This window comes from Protopterus annectens, chromosome 14.part0, assembly GCF_019279795.1.
Source record: "Protopterus annectens isolate FY-2018-M chromosome 14.part0, PAN1.0, whole genome shotgun sequence".
NCBI lineage: Eukaryota > Metazoa > Chordata > Ceratodontiformes > Protopteridae > Protopterus > Protopterus annectens.
This window is the reverse complement of record NC_056748.1, coordinates 290,874,776-290,902,022: the sequence shown is the minus strand read 5'-3', so window position 1 is coordinate 290,902,022 and position 27,247 is coordinate 290,874,776. Positions and strand designations below refer to the sequence as shown.

The 27,247-nt window shown below is 38.6% G+C and overlaps 1 protein-coding gene across 11 annotated transcripts in view; it reads right to left on the bottom strand.

The window, feature by feature from the left end:
* Positions 1 to 27,247, bottom strand: part of CHST15 (carbohydrate sulfotransferase 15) — a 966,917-nt gene that overhangs the window by 160,020 nt on the left and 779,650 nt on the right. For all 11 annotated transcript variants that reach the window (XM_044056008.1, XM_044056009.1, XM_044056010.1 and 8 more), the window contains one exon: positions 13,259 to 13,405. In XM_044056008.1, coding sequence (XP_043911943.1) covers positions 13,259 to 13,405 — 147 coding nt within the window. The remainder of the gene's footprint in view (positions 1 to 13,258; positions 13,406 to 27,247) is intronic.

Below are 27,247 nucleotides of genomic sequence, written 5' to 3'. Positions count from 1 at the left end.
ATGGCATATAACTCTATACTCTAAGCTGTACAATATTGTGTGAACTTTTCCAGCATTTCATAGCTTGTTGATACAATTCCTTCTACTTTGTGAAATATTGTAAGTGTTTTAATATTATGTAGAGACCAGATGGCTTAACCATTAAGGTCTTTGCCTCCCATGCACAAGGTACAAGGTTCAATCCTGACTTCCGACCAATGCCTGTTTGGAGTTTGCATGTTCTCCCTGTGTCTTCGTGGGGATTCTCCCATGTCCAAAAACATGCTGAGTGTTTCTATCCCAAACTCACCAAAGAATGGCGCTGGGGGCAGCAGCACAGACTCTACACGGTGCCTATAGGGGGAAGAGTTGTAAAGACCAACTGTTCTGGGCATCTACTTTTGTGCGCAGTATTCTCAAGATAGGAGAACATAGATCACAGACTGCACACCATGGCAGGGTTAGCCACTCGATGGTGTAAAAATATGGCTCAAAAGATTCGGTCATGTTGACTAATGTCGCCAAAAATAGGCATGGGTAGTTAGTTACTAGTGATAAGTGGGTTGAGGACCAGGCCTACTCTGACCCATGCCAGGGACCCTTGCTAATGGTGAGAGGGGTATATGTGCCCCTATTGGCCAGTGTGTGCCCACCGTAAAGCCCAGCAGCTTGGGCCCATAAGCTACTGGCTTGCTGGTGTCTAGTTGACTGCCCTGGGTTACCTGGGATAGCTCTGTTGAGTGAAAGCTAAACATAAAACCAACCAACCTGCCAAACATGAACTAAGAATTGCTACGCTTAATGTAGGTTCACTGACAGGATGCAGCTTGGACGTAGATGCAGCTTGGACGTAGATTACATGATGATACAGTGGAGGCTGGATATCCTATGTATCCAAGAGACAAGACAGAAGGGCAGTGCAGCAAAGCCACTTGGCTTGGGATCCAGACTCTACTACTTGGGTGGGGGACAGGCTAGAAATGGTGTAGGAACTGTGGTGAGAGAGAGGCTTCAGAAGGCAGTGAGGGATATCATCAGAATTAATGGCAAGACTCATGGCAATCAGACTCCAGTGTAATGATAGGGCAGTATTCATAATCTCAGCCTATGCCCCACAGCAGGGTTGTGATAGTGAGGAAAAGAATGCATTCAGACAGCAGTTGCAGAACCTACTAGATAAAGCAGGGCAACATGAATTGGTGTTGATAATGGGTGACTTGAATGCACATATCGGGACAGACAAAACATAATATGAGGACTGTCTTGGTCCATTTGGGTGGGGCAACAGGGATAAAGAAGGAGAAGCTATTCTAGACTTCTGTTTGGCAAATGGCTTGATAGTAACCAACACATGGTTCAGAAAGAGAGACAGTCACAAGATCACATACAAGAGTAGCCATCATGCAACTCAGGTAGACTTCCTCTTAGTAAGGAAAAGGCACTGGGGTAGAATCCATAATTGAAAAGTTATCCCCAGTGAAACAGTCAGCCCACAGCATAACCCACTAGTTGCTACAATCAGCTGCAAGCAGTGGTCAGAGAAAGCTCTAAGGTCAGCAGAGACCAGGCTGAAGACCTGGAACTTAACTGGAGAGAAAGTACAGCTGTTCAAGGAATTACTCAGGGCTCTAGCACCCCAAGAAGAGGAGGCAATAGGTGGAGTTGAAGAAGAGTGGCAGCACCTAAAAACAGTATGTGTTCGGACTACAGAAAAGATATGTGGCTGAGCCAGGTATGGAAATAAGTTACATAAGGAAAGCTGGTGGTGGAATGCAGAAGTCTAGGAAATCACCAAAAGAAAGAAGGAAGACATGGGAGATAGAAAAGACTGACCAGGCTAGGAAAGACTACTGGTTGGCTAACAAAAAAGCTAAGAAAGAAGTTGCAATAGCAAAGAATACGGCATCGGAGGCACTCTACCAACTTCTGGAAAGTGACTCAGTAAGGGGCACAAAGAAACTAAATAAGGTTGCAAGGCAAAGACAGAAAGATAAAGAAGATAGTCAGACACCCTTCATAAGGGATGCCAGCAACAGCCTGCTCACCAGTCCACATGACATCAAAGGCAGATGGAAGGAGTATTTCCAGCAGCTTCTGAATGAAGAAAACCACACAGAAGCTGTACTGTCCCAGAAACAGCCTATGATGAGAGAAGAAGAGGAGCCCATCTTAGAAGAAGTAAGAACAGCACTAACGAAGATGAAGTCAGGGAAAGTAGCAGGCTCAGATTAGGTTACAGCAGGTATGAAAAATATGCTGGGTAAGATAGAGGAGAAATGGCTCCAATAGCAGTGTGGAGAGAAAGGCATATCCCAGATGACTGGAGAATAAGCATACTCATGCCAGTGTACAAGAACAAAGGGGACATCCACAAATGTGGGCAGTACAGAGGCATCAAACTCCTACCACATTGCATGAAAGTTCTGGAAAGGGTGACTGATAAACAGATATGCAGAGCAGTATAATGTAATATGGGAGATGAGCAGTTCGGATTCAGATCAGGATGCAGCACAATGGACCAGATATATGCATTGAGACAGATACTTGAGAAGAAGCTAGAGATGAGGAGAGGTCCAACTGGGTATTCCTAGACTTGGAGAAAGCATATGATAAGGTCCTAAAAACGCTGATATGGGCAGTACTGCAGTGCTTTGAAGTCCCAGAGACATTGGTAGACTTAGTGCAGGCTATGTACAAGTACCCAGTGAATCAAGTACGAACAATGTTTGGCCTCACAGGGGAGTTCCTAGTGGGAGTGGGTGTAAACCAGGGTTGAGCTCTGAGTCCACTCCTGTTCATACTGATGATGGACTACATTAGCAAACAGATTGGAGGGGACAGACCAGCAAAGCTGCTGTATGCAGACAATGTGGCAGTACTGGTAGACTCTGAACTAGAACTTCTGCAAAAGATAGGAGAATGGAATGCAAATCTGAAGGCACGTGGGATGAAACTAAGCACAGATAAGATGGTGGTAATGGCAGCAAACTGGGGAAGTCAGAAGAAGCTGAGAATAGAGATAAAAGGGAAAATAGTGGAACGGGTAAACAGCTTCAAGTACCTGGGAGGGGTGGTTGAGGAGAAGGGTAGTCTGAATGAAGAGGTCAAAGCTAGAATCAGAGGGAATGCAGCCAATTGGCATAGATTATCAGATGTAGTCTATGACATAAGAATGCCAAAGAACCTGAACAGTAAGTTGTACAAGGCAGTGATGACACAAGTACCACTGTATGCTACAGAAACCTGGGCGGTAAAGGCAGAACAGCTGAAGAAGCTAGAGGTAATGGAAATGATGTGCCTGAGAAAGGTACTAGGATGCACACTGTGGGACAGACTAAGAAATGAGGACATAAGAGTAGAAGCCAAAGTAGCAATTACAGAAAAGATCAAAAGAGAACAGATTACGGTGGTTTGGGCACATGTGTAGAAAAGCAGAAGACAATCTGGTGAGGAAGATTTGAGACAGACAGGAAGAAGGTAAGAGGAAGCGAGGACATCCAGTAAAGAGGTGGATAGATTGTGTGAAATAACATCTGCGACAGTTAGGCATGAGTGTTGAAGAAGGCAGGACTCAAGAGAGTTGGTGACAGTTAACACGATACCCTGACCCCATGTAGAAAATATGGGGAAAAGGGGGCTGATTATGATTATTTTAATATTATTTTTAGCCTTTAAACTCTGTTACTCATATCACTCTATAAATTCTAGGTATTTTTACTAAAATATAATAAGTTATTTCCTGGTTTTATATTTGTTTCATGGAGCTCTGAAAACCTGCTGCTATCAGTTGGCCATCTTGGCTCCGCCCCCCCCATTACAAAGAATTATGACTGTCTCACTGACCATAACCCTGCATTATGTGCTGTCAACATAGATGCCAAGATCCACCTTGAGGTGAATTTCTTGGCATCCATGTCTCAAACACATAATAAGCAGGTCACAGTCAGTGACCTGATCATAATTTTCTGTTATAGCTTTGTTACTTTTGAATCTCATGTAAAATGCTCTTTTTTATCTTAAACTCAGAGTGCATTCAGTATGTGACATATATTTCATGCACTTTAGGCAACTTACATTAGGGTTATATGGGTTACTACATACAAAGATGACTTGAAATAATACAGATGGTGGTACACCAAGATAGAGTAATATTAATTCCTCAGAAAATGAACCATAGAATTGTTAAATTACAGGTACATCTGAGGTGCACTGGAAGAATAAATGGAAATTATTCTTTTGCCATCCCTGGTTATTTGTCTGCAATATCAACCTGTAATAATTATTTGTCTTTCAGACATGTTAATACACACACTAAGGCACCCAGTACATTGACTAAACATTACATGTTAATTTTCAAATGCTGTGCAACAGATCTGTTAAATATTTATTTGATATTTGTTTACTTGGAAGGTCTGACTGGGTCAGAAAGAACCCATTTTCAGTGGAGGCCCAAGGAGAAAAGCTCCAAAGCACACTGAGATTTATAACGAATGAGATAAGAATATGAAATATATGCATCAATCCCTGTTATTCTGGCTTTCAGTCAAACAGGGATGTATACATTATTACACAAGAAACTCAACAGTTCTTGACATATTACAAACTTCTGCCAGCAGTTACATTTGAAGTGCTATAAGTTATTCTTAAAATAGTTAAAATCAAGATATGCATTCTGAACACTAATAAATATGTTGCAGATATCTCATATATTCTGCGGCTAACAGAAATGCACGGCATATTTATTCCACTATATCAGCAAAAGCAGATCAATACTTAATCAGGGTTTCTGTAGGGACTAGTGCAATGCATTAATCATGCAGAAAATATAGCCGCATAGTAATTCACACTTCAGAGAGTTACACAAAATGGATGTGATAACATTCTGTAAGCTTTAATGTAACCACCGTGTTTCTGTTATCTGACAGAAAATCCTCTCTGCTTTATGCTTTTTACAGCTGAACATACTGTATATCAATATGAGAGAGTTTCAGCTGCATTTCCATTTGTACATGTGGGAATGTTACAGTAAATTAATAAGGCTGGTTCAAGCAGTTACTGGATATTTACAGCCTGTGTTTGAAAGCCATGAGAAACCTGAACATAGCACTGTTTTCATCTATATGACCAGACATAAAAGGTTAAAAAGGATAAATGAAATAAATAAGCAAAAGAGTGTAGTTGTATTTTTTGGTAATTATATCAAACACAAATATCTGTAGAGACATCGCTGGCTTTGCGAATGGCAGTACCTCTATGAATAGAATAGTCTAAGCATTGAACAAATAAATTAAGAATTTTCTTATTTGTAGTAAATCACTATGACACACGAAATAGAAACAATTCATAAGAACAGTTGAAGAATGTAAATGTTATTAATCCCGGTGAGCCTGGTGGCTATCATATTCATTGTATTCCCCTTTGGAGTGCTTGTTATATTGCTGACAATTTATTCTGGAAAAATAGCACAATATTAAAGATCCTTTGGGGAGGAACAGATCAAGTATCTGAAAAGTGTGCCTTGTTTTGGTCCCTGTAGATATTCTGGAGATTTGCCTAGCAAACTTCAGCAAAGCATAACAGCCATCATGTGGTGGAAAGGTCTCATGGAATGGGCAATAAAAAATGTACTGTAGACATGTGTAAAACCATATAAATATCTATCTAGATAGCTATATATACAGATGGAGAGCTACAGTGCGTATTGGTATCATTGCATGTCCACAGCACTACATTAACAGGCTATCACCAACTAGTCAACCACCCACAGCCTCTGTTGGATATCTACAGAATGCATATTCAGAAAAACTGCAAAGTTGTTACATTTCAGAGTTGCTGTCTGCCTTTTACAGAGGGGAAAGTGACTGTGACACTAAGTCAATAGATAAACAAGAGAGAAACAGAACAGTGAATGTGCCTGTGGGTCTCAAGTGCACATCAGGTTGGAATGAGTTTTATCTAGCACAATTACACAGTGGGTAGTTAATTTCAGTTGTGCTCTGAGTGCTGACATAACTTATGAATAGTGCACAAGGCAATGTAGGAGGAATAAAGGAGTGAGCAAATGGATGGGGCAGTGTAGTCTGTTATTATGTATTAAGAACATCGTGGTCATGAATGGCATATCCTACAGCATTAAGGCACATAACAAGGTGGCGTAAGTCAGATTTTTAATAAGTGATTTGTGCACAAATAGTCTGCTCTATACTGCAGGCAGGGTGTTTTGCAGTATTGTATACCCAAGAGTAGAATGGTGTACTGGGGGGCACTGAATGCTATTGTTAGAGTACATAGCAACACAGCAGTGTGCATTCTACATTAAAGAAGCCCATATGGCACTCAGAGGAAGCACTCACAATGTATAAATTAAAGTGTGTCCAATGGAAAATCACCAGTAGTCTGTGATGTAAGCACATTCAGCCATTACTTTAGAAGCAAAGCAGCATCAGAGAGAAACCTGCAACAGTCACAAACAGTGAAGACCATGAGAGATAGCCCATAATGTAATTATATGCAATGATATTCAGTGAAGTGTCATGGTCATCACCCTTTCCTGTGTATTGTCTACTTGCATCTCATTTGGACTCCACTGATGTTGGTTTCCTGTACACACAGTATACAGTCTTGCTGGACTGCAAATAAAGGCCATCATCAATGAACCCCCATCCATATATTTTGAAGCAATAATGCCAGCTGGGTGATGAAGTCAGCATTGCTGCCTCACACTGTTTGATTCCATGATTCAGTTCCTGGCTGGGATGCTATCTGACAGAAGTGTGCATGTCTTCCTTGTGTCTATGTAAGTGCTTTTCAGGTGGTCAAGACTTCTACTACATCCTAACAGAACCTTTATTAGGACATTCATGGCCAATAAGTGTGACTGCAGGCTGAGAGTGTGAGCATTTGTTTGTTTGGGTTCCCATCCTTAATTATGTGCCATACACCCACTAAGTGCTAGCAGAGATTCTGAATCCCCTGTGAGCCTAAAAAGAATAGAGCAGCCACTAAAGAATAAATTAATCAATAATATTTAACACAATGCAGCAACATTTTTGTCTGAAGAAGGATGGTACAGGTATCCAGAACTGTTTAATCAATAATTTGCTGTGGATTTGGCAAACTTAATGATAATGAATCTAGTATCTACAATGCATTTGTAAAATTAACCATGTTTTATAGTTATCAATTTATTTTCAAAAGTGATGGTCTGATTTCTTGTTCTGTAATAGGGCAGTTTGATTATTAATGATAGTGTCACTAAACAAAAATTCATAATCAAATAGAAATTCTTGTGTATATTGGGAGGTAGAATACACTTCCATTGATGTATTCAACCTAATTAAACTTGCAAGATACTGCATTACTAAAACAAATAAAAAAGGGAAACGGCTTTGCTAACAAACTCATTAGCAGTATCCCTTCAAAAATAAAATACCAGTTTTTAGCAACCTTGCATACATGCTTCTTGTACAGATTTTCACAGAATTCCATCATATTTTTGATCTGTTGCTCATAACATTTGTGGTTTTCTGGAAAAATTGCTGAAGACTGAAGTCAATAAATGATGACATATATTTGAATTTTATAATTCATATCCTTTAGAAAATGCATGCTAACACAAATCCTGTTATTCTAGCAGCTTTCTAAGTTTTAAGAGCAATGTTTAAAATCTGTCTCTGTTTTGGGATATTTTCCCCCTATTATTTTAGGCTGTTTCCAGAGTTCTCTCACTGAAAGGTTGAGATGTTTGCTTGTATGATTTACTATAAACATTATAAAAGTTCCTTATTAGCACTTCTGGTAATCCTACTAATTTCAGTCAGGCAAATTATTTATCCAGACCTACATTTTCATATGCCCAGTGAGTATCAGGGCTTATAAGTGCAGACAACAATTTTAATAAGGGGCTAAATCCATTACAATCAGAATTTGTTCGAAAGTTATTCTAGTGTGACACTCAATGAATGCATAATGATCACAGATAATTAAGTATAAAATAAAAGATATGTATGTTTCCTAGATATCACGACAAAATACAAGTTATAATCAACTTTTAAATAAAGGTTGCTCTGTAAGAAGTATTTTTAGGTAAACCTCTTTCTAGACTATAGAAGTAACAATTCAAGCAAGCGATAAAAATCGTATGAAGAATTTTATTTAAGGTTTCAAGCAATAAATTAATGTATTCTTCATGAAATAATTGATAAAAGTCAGTTTTGTGAATAAAATCCTTCATACTAGGAGTTCTTTTTTAATTTGAGATTACTTTTTGGATTTTTTACATCTGTGTACATCTCTCACTCTCAATATATATATATATATATATATATATATATATATATATATATATATATATATATATAGATAGATGGAAGCACTTTACTATCTCGAAATACTGAAATCTCGAATTTCAGGATCTCAAGACGAAAGTGCAGAAAGTGCAGTTGAGCAAAACTGCACTTGCTCGAATTTGGAATGTTAAATCCACGATTGTGGTGGCACATGATGTGGGATTTACTGCGTTGGTAAGGTGCGGTGTGCTGTAAGATATGGCTTGCGTGCCATTGTATGGATATGTATGGCGATTCAGGTAAGTGCTGTTGTTTTAAGTGTTTTGGATAGGGGTTTGAGTATGTGTGAGTATGTCGGGAAGTTTTAAGTGTAGGTTAGGGTAGGTAGGTAAGGGTGTGAGTGTATAACTGTTGAGAGTGGTGGTGTTTGGAAGTATGTGATTTGTGTCTGTGCAAGGGGAATACAGAGTATGTAGTTGTGGATTTAGTGTCTTTATCTTTTTGACCTCAGAGTTAGTATATGTAAGTAGGGGGGGCACAGCCCCCCACACGGGGAGTGCAGGGGGGCTTGCCCCCTGCTTATATGTAGGTTAGATGTGTGTGTTTGTGCTGCATATGTGTGTGTTTATTGGTTTGTTGCAGTTTGGGGACAAGGGTGTGTGTATGTTTGTGTGGTGGAGGGTTTATTTAAAAGTCGTGATTTTTAATTTTTCGCTTTTTGGGATTTCGGTATTGTGAGTGTTCGGCTTTATAGTCTTGGGATACTGAAATCTGAGATTTCAGTATTTCGAGATTATAAAGTGAATCCAGATAGATATATAGGTGGATAGATAGATAGATAGATAGATAGATAGATAGATAGATAGATAGATAGATAGATAGATAGATATGCAGGTAGATATAGTTGTACAGTTTAGTGTAAAATAGTAAATAACTGCTTGGTCAATACCTTTGCTTTCATTTCCATTTGGTTGACAGAACAGTTGATCAATGTCAGTAGTGCAAGATCTCTAATACTGGGGATGGGAAATCTGCTCTTTGTCCAGTATTTTACAGTCTCAGAACTGGCAAACGTAAGTAACAGGGGTAAAGGGGTGAAGCCCCATGACATGTGGGTGTAGGAGGGCTTAGCCTCCTTCAAAACAAAAAGAAAAAAACAGTTTTTCTTAGATTTTTATATTTCTGCAGTGCTGTGTTGGCAATTTTTGTTTCAGTTGTTTATTGTAGTTAAACATGTCAATAAAACAGTAGTTGACTCCTTAAATTATATCATTAATATATAATCTGTATGCATGTATCTATATATCCACATATCTATCCAGTACTATCTCTCAATCTGAGTATCTAAATACATCTGTCTATATATATGGGTCTACCTGATTATGCTGAAAGCTGAGAAGAACGACAACGAGATAACTGACACCGGAAGATCAACAACAGAGAAGACTGACAGGTGAGAATCCCAACGCTGAGAACACTGACATGTTAAGGTAAGTGTGCGATAGGGACGGATGTTAGGGTCATGGTATGGGTAAAGTAAGTGTGTGATAGTGACGGACGTTAGGGTAGGGTGCGGGTGAGGTAAGTGTCCGATAGTGATGGACATTAGGTTTCGGGCCGGGTTAAGTGAGTTAGGGTGCTGGTAAGGTAAGTGTGCGATAGTGATGGACTTAAGGGTTAGGGGCGGATTAAGTGAGTTAGGGTTAGGGTGCGGGTAAGGTAAGTGTGCGATAGTGACGGACATTAGGGTTAGGGTTTGGGTTAAGGTTAGTGCATATATAACTGTGTATGTAAGGTTTAGTGTAGGTTTGTAAGGTTTTTGGTGTGCTTGTGTTGTGTGTGTTTTTCAGGAAAGTTATTTGTTTTGTTGATTGTCGGGATTGTGGTTTGTTGGGCATGTGAAGTTTCGTGTTTTTGAACTTTCGGTTTTGTCGTGTCGGTTATTTCGTTGTCGGTGTTTTGCCGTATCGGTGTTATCAGGTAGATCCATATATATATATATATATATATATATGTTTCCCATCCTTTCATCGAATGTCCATTTGGTCAACAAGTGCAAGGGTGGTACTTAATATCAAAGGTACATACAGCTGAATGGTCAAAATGTCAAGGGGATGTTTAATCAAAAAAGGTGAGTGGGATCAGATTGGGTGACAGCATTTGTTTGTGGAACTGTGAGAGTCAGGGATATGGTTAGGGATAGGAGAACAGATTTTGTATGCTTGTGTGCTAGTGTGTGTATTTTAGGTTTAGGGTCAAGGTTAGGTCAAGGGGTAGAAGTAATATTGTCAGTGTGCTTGTGTGTCTGAGAGTGTCTTATGTAGTGTCAGTGCTAAAGGAAGTTTTTATTAAGGTGAGGTGTAGGATTTATATACCAATACAAACCTCAGCAGGGATTCAGTTTGGCCATAAACTTCATGTATTTAATTGTTTTTTCACTTTTATCCATGCACTAGTCCACACAAACCAGTACCTGTTCTGTGGCCCCAAGTGACCGGTGAATTTTATTATCTCTTTTGAAGACATGATCTTGTTCATCATTGCCATCAAGCAGACAGTCTGGTACCAGAAAAATTATTATATGTCTCATAATCATATTTAATTCTATATGTTTCTTTAATGTGAGGGCATCAACAAATATTACTTTTCATAGTACTAAGTCTCTAGAGTTATGACGTCATTTCTTTAGCATGTTCAAAATAAAATTTGTGCTCTGCTGGCAACAGCAAACTTAATTACTGAGCTTTGTCCAGTCCTTGAAAATTTTGCTTGAAGTCCTGATTGTCTTTTTCATTCAGTTCTACATACTGTATTTTATTTGCTTAAGTAAAGTTGTATGTTATATGTAGAAAATGTCTTTCCAAGTTTGTTGTGACCGCAACATTCTGTTTTTACAAAATTGAAGAAGAAGGTTATCTAGCAACTCTAAACTATATCTTGTAGCTGTAAAATATGTAATGGCACTTGATTTCAAAAGTATAACACAGTAATGCAAACAAACTGCAAAAGATATCCACTAAAATGTATTTAATATCATCATGGTACATTGGCTTTAACCTTCATAAGACTAACAGATTGTAATGAATGAACCCAAAGCACACTTTTTTATGTAAAGCCAACTAGCACATTATGACATCAAAATTACATTAAGTAAGAAAGACCAATAAGAAATTTAAAGTCTAAGTAATTATTTAACCCTGTTGGGTACAACATTTGATACATAAAAAATATACAAAAGCTTCCTTTTCTAATAGCAGCTTATGAACTGTTTTTCCTCCAATTACATATAGCATAACTTTGTCTAAAACTTTAATTTTAATGTCATTACATCACTGTTATGTTTTGACCCTATATGAGAAACAAAGAAATTACTTTTATTATTTTCTAACATCTCTTTGATGTTTCTGATTTATTAGTTTAAATTCTCTACTACTTTTTTCAAGTATTTATAAGATTACACAAGCATTTAACACTATAAATCACTGCTGTTAGATAGCATATAAAAGTGCAGAAAATATCAAACAAGTTGTAGCACCAGATTTTCTAACAATAAAGAGATAAACACTATAGTCTCCTCAGGGCAATGTGCCTTGCGTCAAATAATAATGTGCTAGATTCTCGGATGGCTAATGTTGTTGCATAACAGTCTCTACCACAAGCCAGTGTTTTTAATGCTGTCCTTGTTCCACACAATGGGGCTACATGTGAATCTAAAGTAAATGTTTATTTCAGGTATATATAACCACTTAATGTGTAGCTAGCACAGAATTAAAAATACTGGCTCATTGAGAATATCTCTCTGAGTTGGTACTAGCTGTCTTTGAATCCAGTCATAGACAATGAAAATATGGGATGCCTCTGAAAATAGCAGTGGTCAACTGTATCTGATAAGCTAGTATCCCATATTTGAAACAAGGAACATCTCTGATAGTTAATACAAATGAAGATGGGAAATTTAACAAAATATGTATTGAATTATTTCTAATTAACTCCATGTGTGAAACCTGAGAATGTACACAAAGGTTTTGAAAAAATTTCATACATGAGATGGACAGATAGATAGATAGATACCTAGATAGATAGATAGATAGATAGATAGATAGATAGATAGATAGATAGATAGATAGTTAAAAAAGTGTGCTTTATACTTTCAAGGATGGTGTCTTCAAAAAGATGTTACATAGTCCTTCAAGGACCTGTTCACCAAAACTCATTCAATTGAGCTTCAAAAACAAAGTTAGCAAGTCATCAACGGTTTTATTATTTATGTTAAGGATAAGCAAACTAAGTGGTATTAAGTTGCATGTTATTCCAAAAATATATACTTGAATGAATGAATGAATAAATAATAAACAAGCAAACATTGAAGTAGTTATTTATTCTGTATTTCAGGTTTGACTAACAGCCTTTAGAAAATCTGTCTTTAGTAAAGTACTCTGTAGACATTCATACTTCTATGGATCTTTTAAAAAAGCCCGGAAGCAAAGGAATAATAGTTTAATAATATGCTATCTTCATTCTACCGAGTTAGAGTTCTATATTATATGCTTTTCACCACTGACATCTTTTGACTGTGACAGGCATATTCAGTTTTGCCAAAAAAACAAACAAAAAAAAAAAAAACAATAGATCTAGAAGACTTGCCTTCTTGTTCTACTTACTTAACTGAATAAACTACTGGAAACTTCAACAAGATGTATTTATTCCCCCCACAGGGAGGGTGTCAGAGAGAGAGAGAGAGAGAGAGAGAGAGAGAGAGAGAGAGAGAGAGAGGGAGTTTCCTAGATCTGCTAGCTAAAGTCTGCAATTATCTCATTAATCGTTTGTATTCTTTTTCTTGTTTGTCCTGTCACTCTCTCGAGCTTTTGGGATTACCTCTGTTTTTCGTGTTTTGCCAAAAAAAAGGAAAGAAGAAATGTTACTAATAATCTGGTGAAAACATTGAATTGTTTCTAAGAAGAGCATTACAGAATGATCTTTTTCCATCTTACCAATAATGATATTTTTCCATTTGTGTTCCCCTTCTGATGAACTGCGTGCTGAAATTGTCTGAAGCTGATATGTTGCCAGATCAAATAGATCCAAATAATCTTCAACTGGATACTTTTCATGAACACCATCTTTCAGTCTTACTATACCTGAGAAACATGTCTGTGTCAGTACACATGTAATCAAAAATATTTTCTGTGAAGCTTCAATTATCATATATACACGTACACTAATAGCATTAAAACATTACTAGTTAAGCAAAAGTTAAATGGAATTGCCTCAGCTATGCAATTTAAGGTCAACAAAATATAGTTTTTATGATATAACATAAAATGCCTTATGTTAATCAAAAACCTAAATCCACTTACCATATTCCTTTGCACAAGAAAAGTAGTAGCCCCTATAAGGCAAACAGTGCTTTAAAGACTGCATTTTGCTTAATTTGGAGGTTTAAAGTTTCCATTAATCTGAACCCAATTTTAGTAGGCTATGTCTTGTATTGAATTAGAGGGTCTATATTAGAACACTGAACATTCAAAATGTCGAGTGTTCTAATATCGAACCCTAGCAATCGAAAATTCAAAACATCGAACATTCAGAACAGAAAATTATTTTATAGGGAAAAAATCTGTTGTTCCAAAACACATACACACAACACAAGACACCAAACAAACAGCAATCCACACACATACACCTAAACACTTACACCTAACCCTAAACCAAACTATACATACACCACTAACTATCCACTTACCTTAACCCAAACCCTAACCCTAAGGTCCATCCCTATCGCACAGTCACCTCACCCATGCCCTAACCCTAACTCACCTTCCCCACCCTAACCCTTATGTCCACACAATCGCACACTTACCTGACCTGCGCTCTAACCCTAACTCACCTAACCCACCCTAACCCTCACATCCACACAATCGCACACTTATCTGAACCCGACCCGTAAGTTTCCACCAGAGCACTGAAAATACTGAAGCAACAGAAACGGACAACCAAATCCACTCCCTAGGAAAAAATTTGGTTTTCTGTTTCTTTGATATTTTCAGCGTTCACTGGAAACGGGTTGATATTAGAGCACTTGACAATTTAAATGTTTGGTGTTCTAATATAGACCCGAATTAGAAGCATTAAATGCTAAACATGTAAAGTGAACAAATCTAAAGAGGACTTTGGGATGCAAAGGATGCTATTAGCACATCAAATGAAAGCAGGAACTTCATATACATCGCACATAGTCAGAAGGATGCCAGATGTGATCCTTTGATGAGGTGACCATCTTTAGTTACATTCTTGTAGACATTATTTTCCCTCCTTTGCTCAGCTATATTGATTACATATTTACTGCTCTAGTCTTGAAAAAGTAATATATATTAAAATAAAAAGCATTATGGAAGAGCCAGAGCATAATGAAAGAGTTAAATATCAGAACATGCTCTTGTAGTTCGCAACATAATGCCGTCTCAGTGTTTTAAATAGAAATATTGCTTTAAAATGATGCAAATATTGTGTATAATGGCTGAACATCTAACTTTTGTTTTAAATAGTTGTGTACTATGGGCATTACAGAGCATGCATGTAAGTGCTACATAAGAAGAGTTCCATCAGTTTATAGAGAAGTTGGCCTCTTGTGGAGGGAGATTGTGTGTTTGGAAAATTCCTGTGTATGCATGCATGGATGAATGGGTTTGTGTGCCTGTGAATGTGATCAGATGAGGTGTGCTTGAATGTGTGTGTGTGTGTGTGTGTGTGTGTGTGTGTGTGTGTGTGTGTGTGTGTGTGTGTGTGTGTGTGTGTGTATCTTGGGGGTGCCATACCCATACAATCCCTAAACCAATGAGGAAATCCTGCAATATTGTGTGTGGGGGGACACTAAAAGCCAGGGACATATAAAAGTTAAAAACTAACACTTTTGTAGCACAAAATGCCAATGGGGGGATACTAGACACCAAGGATAAACAAAGGTAAGCAACAAAAGATTCAAACTCTGTAACCTCAGCAAGCAAACCAGTATGTTAAGCTTCTGTGCTACCAGTAGATACTAGAGATGTTCTAAATGTAATACATTAAATCACTGAAAAAAACAGATTAAAGTCAGGCAAGATTCCAGCCATGTGCCTTGCAAAAGCAAACCAGTGATTAGCCCTATATAAACATAGAGACGTATGAAATTTGAATGCCTGGATTTAGTGACTGACTCTTACTGGGGACAGGGCATGGGTAATTGGCAAAATACAGGAGTGTTCTTAAAAATCAGGGATAGTTGAGAGGGGTACCTGTGTGGGAGAAGCCAACATACCTGTATACAGCAGTGCAAAGGTTTTGGGACATAGCCATAAGAAACACTAGATGACATCAGAGAGAAGTTTTAAATTATTACTTAGACTTACTTAAAAAGTTAAAAAAGCAACATTATTAGTGCCACAATGCACTTTCTGAACAGTAAAAGAATTGACAGTCCAATGTCTGGCATTATTGACTGGCTCTACTGATCTCTGATTTACAAGGGAAGAGAAAAGGAAGAGGATACATCAGTGACAGTCTATCAACTCAGAGACATGCAAGGCAGGCTGTTCCGCATTGAACAGAAGAGGATTCACTTTGCCATTTTTGATTGGCTTGTATGCTGGTATACGAGCCAATTACAAATCGCAAAGCAGCTCTCAAGCAACCAGAAACTGCACATAACGACATCTACCAATCCCCACAGGTGCCGGTTATGTGAGAGTTTACTGTACTAGAAAATGGAAATCAAAGACTAAACCAACAACATTGGAAGTATTGAATATATTAACAGAGATAAAATAACTGGAAGTGACATCTCTAGAAAAGGGTAGGAGCGAACTACATAGGAAAAAATGGGAATCGCAGGAACAATACATACAAGGGAGGAATGAGGCCTAAAAGGCAGCAGGACATAAATAAGCTACATGCAATGTTTGAGTGAGAAAGACTGGGTAGATTATATGCGATGTATAATGTTTGAAACTGGGAGTGTGTCAGTATGGTTTATGATGTAAAATGTTTGCGACTAGGATTGTGTTGGTGTAGTTTAATTTCATTTATGCAAATGTATGATTGCTTAAGTAGTAAGTGATGGTTTAATGAAAATGCTTCTTGTTTAAATAAAAGCAAGACTTGAATAATTTATATAATATTGCTTAGGTTACATGATATGTAGCAATATATGTGAAGTATAATGTTTGTTATGTTAATATAGTTTGATTACTTTTATATGAATGTAAATTTGCCTATGTCACACGTGATAATTCAGTAAAGGTGTTTGAACAAAAACGAAGCTAAGACTATTTTTACTGCATTTTTTGACAAGGAATCCAAAACCATTTTTATTGTACCATTCATATGTAATATTAACTGTGGTTGAAGGGAGGTAATATCAACATAGTTAAGAACATTGCTCCCAAGTCTGGAGTCATTGGCATATTTGCTGACCTGCTCCCAAGTCTGGAATTATTTGCGCATTTATTGAGTCAGACACTGGTGTCAGTTTTGATGTCTGAGGAAAAGATTCTAAAAAGCAATGTCTCCATAACACAGGTGTAAGGTGCTACACTGTTGGCATTTGATTGTGAGGATGAGTCCACCTGTTTGTACATGCTATGAATGACCATGAAGTCAATCTGGACCCCAGTTAGTAAGGTTTCATTCAGTGTTATATCTCTTGAGTTTATGTATAATTCCTTCATAAGGTATAGTGTCAGGCACTTTAGCTAGACCATGGTAAACTGCATGGACAGCCGAAATTTTATATAGGGGGTAGGCCACACTGTCAAAGTAATTTATGAAGTTAAACATAAAACAGCTATGTTTGACAATGCCGTATCACTTTCAGTTATGAAGAAGGAGGTTTCTTATGTCTGTCTGTCCGAATAAGTGCCAAAATGGCTTTTGGCATCATCTTGTACAATATTTTTTGAGGGTTTCGGGAAGAATCAAAAAGAAAGAGGAGGAGAAGGCCAGTATGAGTACAGAGTGATGAGATAACAGCAAATGAAGTAAAAGAATGGTTATACGTAGAGTATAAGGGAGAAGGTGAGTAAGTAGACCTGACCATTTAAGAAGTGAAAAGGGGATAAGGTCACCATAGCAACCAGTTTAAAATGGAGCATTAAGGGTTAAAATGAGGAATAACACAAGGGTGGAACATACTTGGCCATCCAGAGTAAAGATGAACAGAGATCATTCAGAATGAAAAAAAAAAGAGTGAAAAAATGAAAATTTGGCCTCAGTTTTCAGAGGAAAGTGGTGGAGGGCGCCATAATGATAAAGAGTTAGATTAAACTGAAATCAGCACTGAATGCCAACTAACATTAAAATACAGGATATGGAGTTAGATTAAACTGAAATCAGCACTGAATGCCAACTAACATTAAAATACAGGACATGGAGTTAGATTAAAGTGAAATCAGCACTGAATGCCAACTAACATTAAAATACAGGACATGGAGTTAGGTTAAAATGAAATCAGCAATGAATGCCAAATGGAGTTAGATTAAAGTGAAATCAGCACTGAATGCCAACTAACATTAAAATACAGGACATGGAGTTAGATTAAACTGAAATCAGCAATGAATGCCACCTAACATTAAAACACAAGATATGGAGTATGAATTAGCTCCTTAGAGGTGGATAAGGTACAGGACTAAGCAATCTGCCTGCCAAGGTCATCAAGGATTTGGCCAATGTTCTGTTAGATTCCCTGGCAAGGATCTTCTCCACATCACTGCCCACAGCATGACTGTGTGATACCTATAAGATAGCAAGACTAGCAAATATGCACAAAGGAGGGTGAGGGGAACAGGAAAAATCAAACTTGATCTAGTTTTATGATAAGTTCACAGCAGAATTTAACAGAGCAGTACAGATACAGAGATATCCTGATTGTTTTCCAGTGTCTGTTGTTCAATTCCTCATTGACAACGCTAGAAACAATGCAGGATTTGTCAGTATGCCTGAGATTAGGGAAAAAGGTTGCAGCAATAGCATGTCTGGCAGTAAGCATAGTTAATTAAAGCTATGAGCTGTTTTCTTCTAGGAAGTTTATGATTCTCTTCCTGCTGTGATTCTTAGCAATTCGCATCATCAGACAATGTTCTTGGGGTGCTCCTGATAAATGACATATGAATCCAGAGGGCTAATCTGGTTAACAAATAAAATTAAACAAAAGCTACTCATATTTTTTTAATCATACAAGTAGACCCGCACTGATTCCATTTAACATTTTTGTCAGTTTGGATCAGTGTTTCCCATTCATTTAAGTGGAAGTTGGTAACTATATCCTTGGTCTGTTGAATAGGGTTTTTTAAAAGTTATGCAAGTTACTTATGAACAGTGTGCTCATGTGTAGACTTTTACTGTGCTCTGATAATAACCATTAACCTTTTATTTATTATTTTTTTAATTTTACTGTAATGTTTTAGGAGAGAAATGAAGATTACTTAAGTTAAATGTATTATTTAGTTACATATTTTAGTTTAAGTTCGTAAATACATTCATATTCTATTCTATTTTGATTGTCAATGCTTTTACTCAGTCACTAGTGGTGGTTTGATTTGATTTTCCTTTTTTTTGTTTAGTGTTCATTAAATTTTATTTGTATATGTTTAACTGTTTTATATTTGATGAGGTTTGCAGAACCGATGTGTGCACTTTTGATGTATTGCAGAGTATTTAGTTCTATATTTGTGTCTTTCTTTGAGTCAATTGGGCTGAGTTTCAATGATTGCATAGAGGGGATAAATGTGTAGTGTCACAGACAGAGTAATGATAAACTATGTTGTACTCTGTTTCAAATACTCATTTTATTGCATCTCTTTATTAGTATCCATGAATAGTATGCATATACAACTATATATATATATATATATATATATATATATATATATATATATAGATAGATATATATATATATATATATATATAAACATCTATATATACACACCCATATGCACACATATATGGTTGTGTTTTGTATGATCAAATGTATGTAATGTCGAACATAAAATAATGGCAATAAGAAGTCTAAACATACAATACATTGAACGTCCTAAATATTGACCTACAACAGACTGAGAAAGGAAAAGTATTTCCTCTCTGGATCTTCACACTAAAGCCCCCATAACACTAGCATCAAATTTATCTGACCCTAAAATCAATGGCTCTACCTTCCTGCACCCCATTAGTGATGGGTATTAACCCTAACCTTAACCCTAATGCTGCCCCTTCCTCCATCCCTAACACTACATCTTAGTTGCCACTACACAGGACATCCTCGGACGCACAAACACACACAAAATGCACACTAACAACACTTCATCTATCCCCATATCTAACCCTAACCCTAACCCAAAAATGCACACACTTGCACACAAACATACAAAACCTATCTCCTCACCTATTTCCAGCACTACCCCTAACTCTCAAACACATGCTCAATCACTTTCACTCCCTCCAAACACCACTCATTTGTCTTGACAAAACATACTGTTGACATTTTGATCATTTGACATAAAACTTCACCCATATCATTGTCTAATAAATGGAAATTTGCCAGAATATAAGTGACTATACATATATATGTATGTGTGTCTAGTCTTTCACCTGTCGCCCTTAGGATTCCGGATACTGGCTAAGGCTCTTGCCACCCCTATAGTGCCTTTTTTAGGCAAGGTTCAAATGACAAATTCACCACCGTAACAGGTACAAGCAAGCAAAATCTGAGGGTAATGCTACTCAATGCTAGAAGTCTAAAATTCAAAATGCACTCACTAGAGGCACACTTAAAATGGAGAACATTGACATCTGTGCAGTGACAGAGACCTGGTTCAAAGCTCCAGAGACCACCCCTGCATTACCAAGCTTCAATTCATACCACACCTTTCAGCCACCTAACCCAAAAAGAAGCACTAAATGTGGAGGCGTGTCCATATTCATTAAGGATATCCACACCTCCAGGCTGGTTGCACAGCATGATGCATCCGAGATTATCCAAGTGCAACTAACTCTGGGCAAGACCGCAATCCAAATTGTAGCTTGCTACAGAGCCCCCACCATGCCCCAGGATTCACACTCCTCATTTCTTGATACACTGGAAAGTATTAGGGTACAACCCAACACCCTAATAATGGGCGATTTCAACTACCCCACCATTAAATGGGAAAACTACTCATGTACCAACTCTTTTGCTCAACGTTTTCTAGAATTCATAAATTCCAACGCCTTGGATCAACTTATTCACACCCTCACCAGGGGCAGCAATATCCTAGACCTGGTCATTACCAACATGGGAAACAGGTGTTCCACACCAGAGGTCAATTCCTCATTGATCAGATCCGACCACAAGCTAATCAGCCTAGACATCCACATCCCACCCCCAATTAGGGAAACTATCGTAAAAAACTTCTCCAAAGCCAACTTCACACTTCTTAAGACAGAAGTGGCAAACTTCATGACACCCATGCAGACGGACAATAGAGGTATGACTGCCAAATCCTACACAAATGCACTTTATAAGCACTTACAGGCATGCATGGATCATGCTATCCCTAATAGAACCAAGATGTTATCCTCCAAAAAAAGGAAGCCAATCTGATGGTCCTCTACCATAAACAAACTCTACAACAAAAGAAAGAAACTGTTGCAAAAAAGAGTAAAATCCCATGACTGGAGGAACTCCCTGGTCAACCTCAGTAAGAAGCTGAGATCCCTCATAAAATCCTCCAAAGCTAGTTATGAAAACAAAATTGCCACTGACTCTAAAGACAACCACAAAGCATTCTATAGCTATGTCAAGAATCTAAATGGGAACACTCAGATCTGCTCTGAGTTACAGCACAATGGCACTAAATATACAGAACCAACTGATATTGCCAACATCCTAGCAGATAGGTTCAGTGCTAACTTTACCCCTCCTTTCATCACTTAGAGGGCCCATCTCTATACCGGCAGAATGCAAAGTTCCTATAATCACGGCAGCACAGGTAAAAAACACACTCTCCAAAGCTAAGAACACAGCATCCATGGGACCTGACAATATCCCAGGCTGCATTCTACACGAACTACAGAATGAACTGGCACCCTACCTAAGTACCATGTTCAATCATAGCCTCACCTCAGGCTTTGTACCGACTGAATGGTGCACCGTGACGGTAATCCCACTCCACAGAGCCATGACGGACCCCGGGAACTACCGCCCCATTAGCCTGATGAGCCTGGTCTGCAAGGCCATGGAACGTATCATTGTGGAACTCATAAACAAAGACAATGGGAATCTCCAAACATTGGACCCTACCCAGTTTGGATTTGTAAAAGGCAGTTCATGTCTCCTAAACCTGATTGACTTCTTTGAAGCAGTCACCAAAGCCATAGATGAGGGTAAAATGGTTCACACAGCTTATCTAGATCTCGCCAAGGCTTTTGACACTATCCCCCACTCTGGAATTATAGATAAGCTCACTAAACTAGGTATAAATCCCTATGTCACAAGATGGGTTGCCAACTGGCTCATGGACAGAACCCACACTGTGAAAGTAGCGGATTCCAAATCCGACATCAGACCAGTGACAAGTGGAGTACCACAGGGTTCAGTCCTGGGTCCTCTCCTGTTTGGTATCTACTTCTCTGAAGTGCAGGCCAACACAGAAGGTCTCTGGCTAACAAAGTTTGCAGATGACTGCAAACTAGGAGCCATAATCAAAACTCCTAACGATGTGGACAAACTACAAAAGGGCCTCACTGAGACAGATACCTGGTGTCAAAGCCATGGCCTGAAGCTCGATGCCAAAAAGTGTATTGTCATCCCCTTTGGTAAAAACTCTATACCTATAAACTACCACATAGCTGGTAGTCTACTTAATGCCAAAAATGTGATGAGACCTTGGGACACAGATGGACAGTAGTCTCTCCTTTGATAATCACATCGCCACAGTGGTCAGGAAATCCTTCTACGTGGCTCATCTCATCACAAAAGGATTCTCATCCAGAAAAAAAGAGGTCATTGTTCCCCTCTACTCATCACTCATTAGACCCATTATAGAGTACAACACTCCTTTTGGTATGTACCTCACAAGACATCTACAACAACTGGAAAGACCACAGAAATACCTCACAATGAGGATTACTGGCATCAAACAGATGCCCTATGCAGACTGTCTCAAAAAACTACAGCTTTACTCCATCGCATATCGCCTACTCAGGGGCTATCTCTGCCTAACATACAAAGCTATGTCAAACCCAGACCTGTTGGACATGCTCCACTTAAAGAAATCCCAATCCCTCTGAGCTACATCAGGGTATACATGAGCTGATACATCAGCTCCGGCGCCATCTTTATTACCCCAGCTCCTGCCCTGGCTGCTGAGTGTTTTTTGGTCCCAGAGGAACTGTTTGTATTTCTCTGTATCTCCTATCCTGCTCTACAGGACCTGCCTAGTCTGTAAAAGATCCATTTCATTCTATTCCAGCCATCCCACTGCCTGACCAAAGATTACTGCTGCCCAGTGACTGGATTTTTTTCTTCCCTGCTCCTACGGACTAAGAAATTCTGTATCTCGTATCCTGCTCTACAGGACCTGCCTAGTCTGTAAAAGACCCCTTTCATTCTATGCCAGCCATCCCAGCACCTGAACAAAGACTACTGCTGACCAGTGACTGGATTTTTTTCTTCCCTGCTCCTACAGACTAACAAAGTACAAACTGAATGATAAAACACCCAAAAACTTCGTAAAACTACACAGTACCAACCAAGGACTTAAAGATGAGTGAATAAGACAAATAAATCCAAATTCACTTTTCTGAGGAAATATTAAAAAGTGAACAAAAAAATAATTTTATTTTATTTATTCACTTCACTCATCTTTAAGTCCTTGGTTGGTACTGTGTAGTTTTACGAAGACTAACAAAGTATGCTATACCCAAGTCCTACTTCTTAGGTGTATCTGTTTAACCTACACTGTATCTAGTATAAATTATAACCTGTTTCTGCATAAGTTATTCCTGTAGTAAGGATAGATAGATATTTAAGCCTCTGTGCCAGGACTCTAGCATCCATACTCCTCTCTATCGGTGATCCTAATGCCATATCACCATACCCTTGGACCCATTATCTGTTGCACCCCTACCTGCCACTTCTATCACAGTTTTTTTCTTGTATTCCACTCTCTGCCCACTAGGGGGAGCTCTAAGCTTGCTTTAGGCATATAATCCTTACCCCACTTTCCATATCTTTTTTCTTATTTGGATCTTCTCTCAGGTTTTTCCCCTTGCCTAGCATCCCTCTCTTATCACACCCTCTAGCTCCATTATACCTCTCCGAGTTTTATTTTGGTCCCTTTTGCTTCTAACCTGCTGTACCTAACTCTACTTACCTCTGGCCACCTTCTCTCTACCTGGAATCTGCTACTCTCTGATTGTCTCTCTGCAGAATCTTCATCTACCTGCTGTAGCCCACTCCGTTCGCCCTGTGGGCTCACTCCACTCCCCTACCCTACCCCCAATTCCCACCCACCCCCAGTACTGCTAACTTTATAACTGCATAACCACACCCCCTGCTCCTCAACTACCTATCACTACCTACTTCCAATTAACACCCCCATATCCACCCATCCCATTAGTGCTAGCTTTATACCTGCATAACCAAATCCCCTGCTCCTTAACTACCTATCACAACCTACTTCCATTTAACACCCCCTATTTCCTACAAGAATAATTCCCAACCAACACTCAGTAACCTTAAACCCCCCATACCTAACCTTACTATTACCTGCTGTACTTACCAACTTAACCTACCTTCCTCTTACATTTGTAACCTCTATAACACTCTTGCTTCAATCCTCCTACAAGTCTCTCTTCCACCTTCTTCCATCTCTAATTTCTCTAGTTATTCCAACAACACTTAATTTACTCTTATATTCCTAATTTCTGTAACAACTCATACTACACTTCACCTCTAAGCTCACCACCACCTGCTACTCTCTTTTCCTCCTTCTTCTACCTCTATTATCACCTGTTACTTTACACTTTACACTCCTACACAATACTAGGCACCTTCTTTCACCTCACACCACCCTTACCCATTCAACCCGATGGCCTCTAAATGCAACTCTACTTACACATACCTCCTACTCCTACCCAGCATTCTAGCTGCCCTTACTCTAGCATTCTCACTAACCTTCTTTGAACACTATTCTCTACTAAAACACCACCACCACTACCAACAAACCATTACATTCTCACATATAAATTCCCTAAAACACATTAACATAACCTCTACATCTAGCTATACCCTACCAAAGTACCACAGATCTACCCATATCACTTACCTCCTTGACAAGAAACCCCCATACAACTACTTCAAATTCAAAAAACTAATACAAAAACCCCTACAACATCATCTCTTAGATGGTGATATCCATCCTAACCCTGGTACACATACAACACTCCCCAGTGACCCTCATAACCAAAAACCCTACACCACCTCCACCCTAACAAGGCCATCTAACTCCCTTCTGATAGCTCACCTTAACATCTGTAGCATCAACAATAAAATATCCCATCTTCATGCACATCTATATGTCCACAACTGTGATATCCTCTGCATTACTGAAACTTGGCTTAGACCTTCAACCATAGATCAGGAAATTACCCCCCCCCCAGGATATTACATCCTGAGAAAAGACCGGACTACCAAATAAGGTGGGGGAGTGGCCATTTTTTATAAATCAGAACTCCAACTATCAACCTTCAATGTGCAACTTCCTACAAACCCCACAGCAGAAACTTTTTCAGCCAAACTTCAAATCAATAACCATAAATCCATCTACATAATCTATTCCTACCTTCCTCCAGGAAACAATGCCAGTACTCTGGAAAATATACTTAGTAGCCTATCTATACACCTACCCCAGGAAACCATTGTCTTAGGTGACTTTAATATAGACTGGTCTACTTGTAGGTCCCCAAATCCCATTAACCACATAAATCTTTTTGGTTTCTCACAAATGATAACCACCCCTATGAGAATCCACAAACAAAGTGGTAAGGAAACCTTACTTGACTGGATTCTCATAAACAATCATCCTACTACTTATAAGCCAGGAACCCTTCCTGATGACATCAGTGACCATGCTCATACCTATATAATTAAACAAAAACTTCATATGCCCAATCCTACTATTTTTAAAACCTCCTGCTAAAATAAAAACTTTCACCCTGAGAACTTCCAAACAGAACTGAAGGCTTGTGACTGGTCACCACTGCTTCATCTTTCACTTGATGAAGCAGTTACCTACTTTAATACTAAATTCCTTCAAATCCTAGTCTTCCATGCCCCCCATCGCTCATCCAGAATAAAGACCAAAACTGCCCCTTGGCTCACAAAACAAACAAGGCAAAAAATCCTCCTAAGGAATACAATCTGGGCCAAGTGGAGAGCCTCTAAAAGCCCTTCTGACCACCTTTACTTTAAACAATTAAGAAATGCTACAAAAAAGGCATCCTACTAGATAAAATAAACGTTTACATTCACCTCCAACAAGCCCACAAACAAAAAACACAAAATTTCTGGTCAGCTATGAACAAACTACTTCATCCAGGTCATACCAAGTCTCCCACCCCATCAGGGATCACCCAAAATAACTCTAAACTAATCACTGATTCCATTAATAACTACTTTATTGAAGCCATAAAACTCTAGCTAATTCTCTACCACCCACCAGCTCCCTCCCACCTAATACCACATAAAACTCTACTCCTTCTTTTCACATACAACCAATTCCTACATCCCTCATTTGTAACCTCCTTCTAAAACTCAAGCCATGCACCCCCACTGCTGACTGTATACCAGCAGAATACCTGCAAATTGCAGCTAAAGTTATAGCCTACCCTATTTCTATCCTTATTAATAGAACTATTTCAGAAAGTAAAATCCCCCTTATATGGAAGGTATCTCACATCATTCCTATACACAAAGGTGGGATATCAACTGACATTTCCAACTTTAGACCTATTGCCTTACTCTCTCCTATAGCTAAAATAATGGAAAAATGTATCCACCAACAACTACTTGACCATCTTCTCCACAACAATTTGCTTGCCAACTGCCAACATGGTTTCAGACCATTCCATAGTTCCTCAACTGCCCTGTTATCCTTTTCTGACTGTATAAACAAAAATCATAACAATAACACTCTTTCCTCCGCTTTGTTTATCGACCTTTCAAAAGCCTTCGATATGGTCAACCATAATCTGCTTTTAGAGGTATTAAAAGCCCATTCACTGGACGCACAGGCATTACTCTGGTTTAAGTCCTACTTAGACAACCGTCATCTAGCAGTCCTTTTGGGATAATATGCTGTCAACTCCCCTCCCCGTAAACCTTGGAGTACCTCAAGGTTCCATCATAGGCCCTCTTCTCTTTTCAATGTTTATTAATGACCTAAATACTAAAATTCCTCAAGCCACCTGCATTCAGTATGCCGGCGATTCTACTTTAATCTGCTCTGCCAGGTCCCCAACCACACTCCAGACCCTCACCCAGTCTGTATTTCATAATGTGGAAAATTGGTTCATGCAACACTGCCTCCTCCTGAATGCAAAAAAAAAAACAAAGTTATTACTCTTTACTCCAACTCTAAAATCACCACAATTTCACTTCACTATAACCTCTAACAATGGAACCACCATATCCCCTGATACCACAACCCATCTCCTAGGCATAACCATTGACAACAACCTTAGCTATGACAATCATATCAACACTACCATAAAATCTGTCAACAAAAAACTGGGTTCCCTGTATAGAATCAAACCCTTCCTTACACCTACAGCCAGAACCACTATAGCCCAAACTCATCTGATCTCTACCCTGCTTTATGCTTCTGCCATTTAAACTAACCTTTCCAAAATCAACCTTAACAAACTTACCACTAGCTATAATAACATAGCCAGATTTGCTACCGGCAACC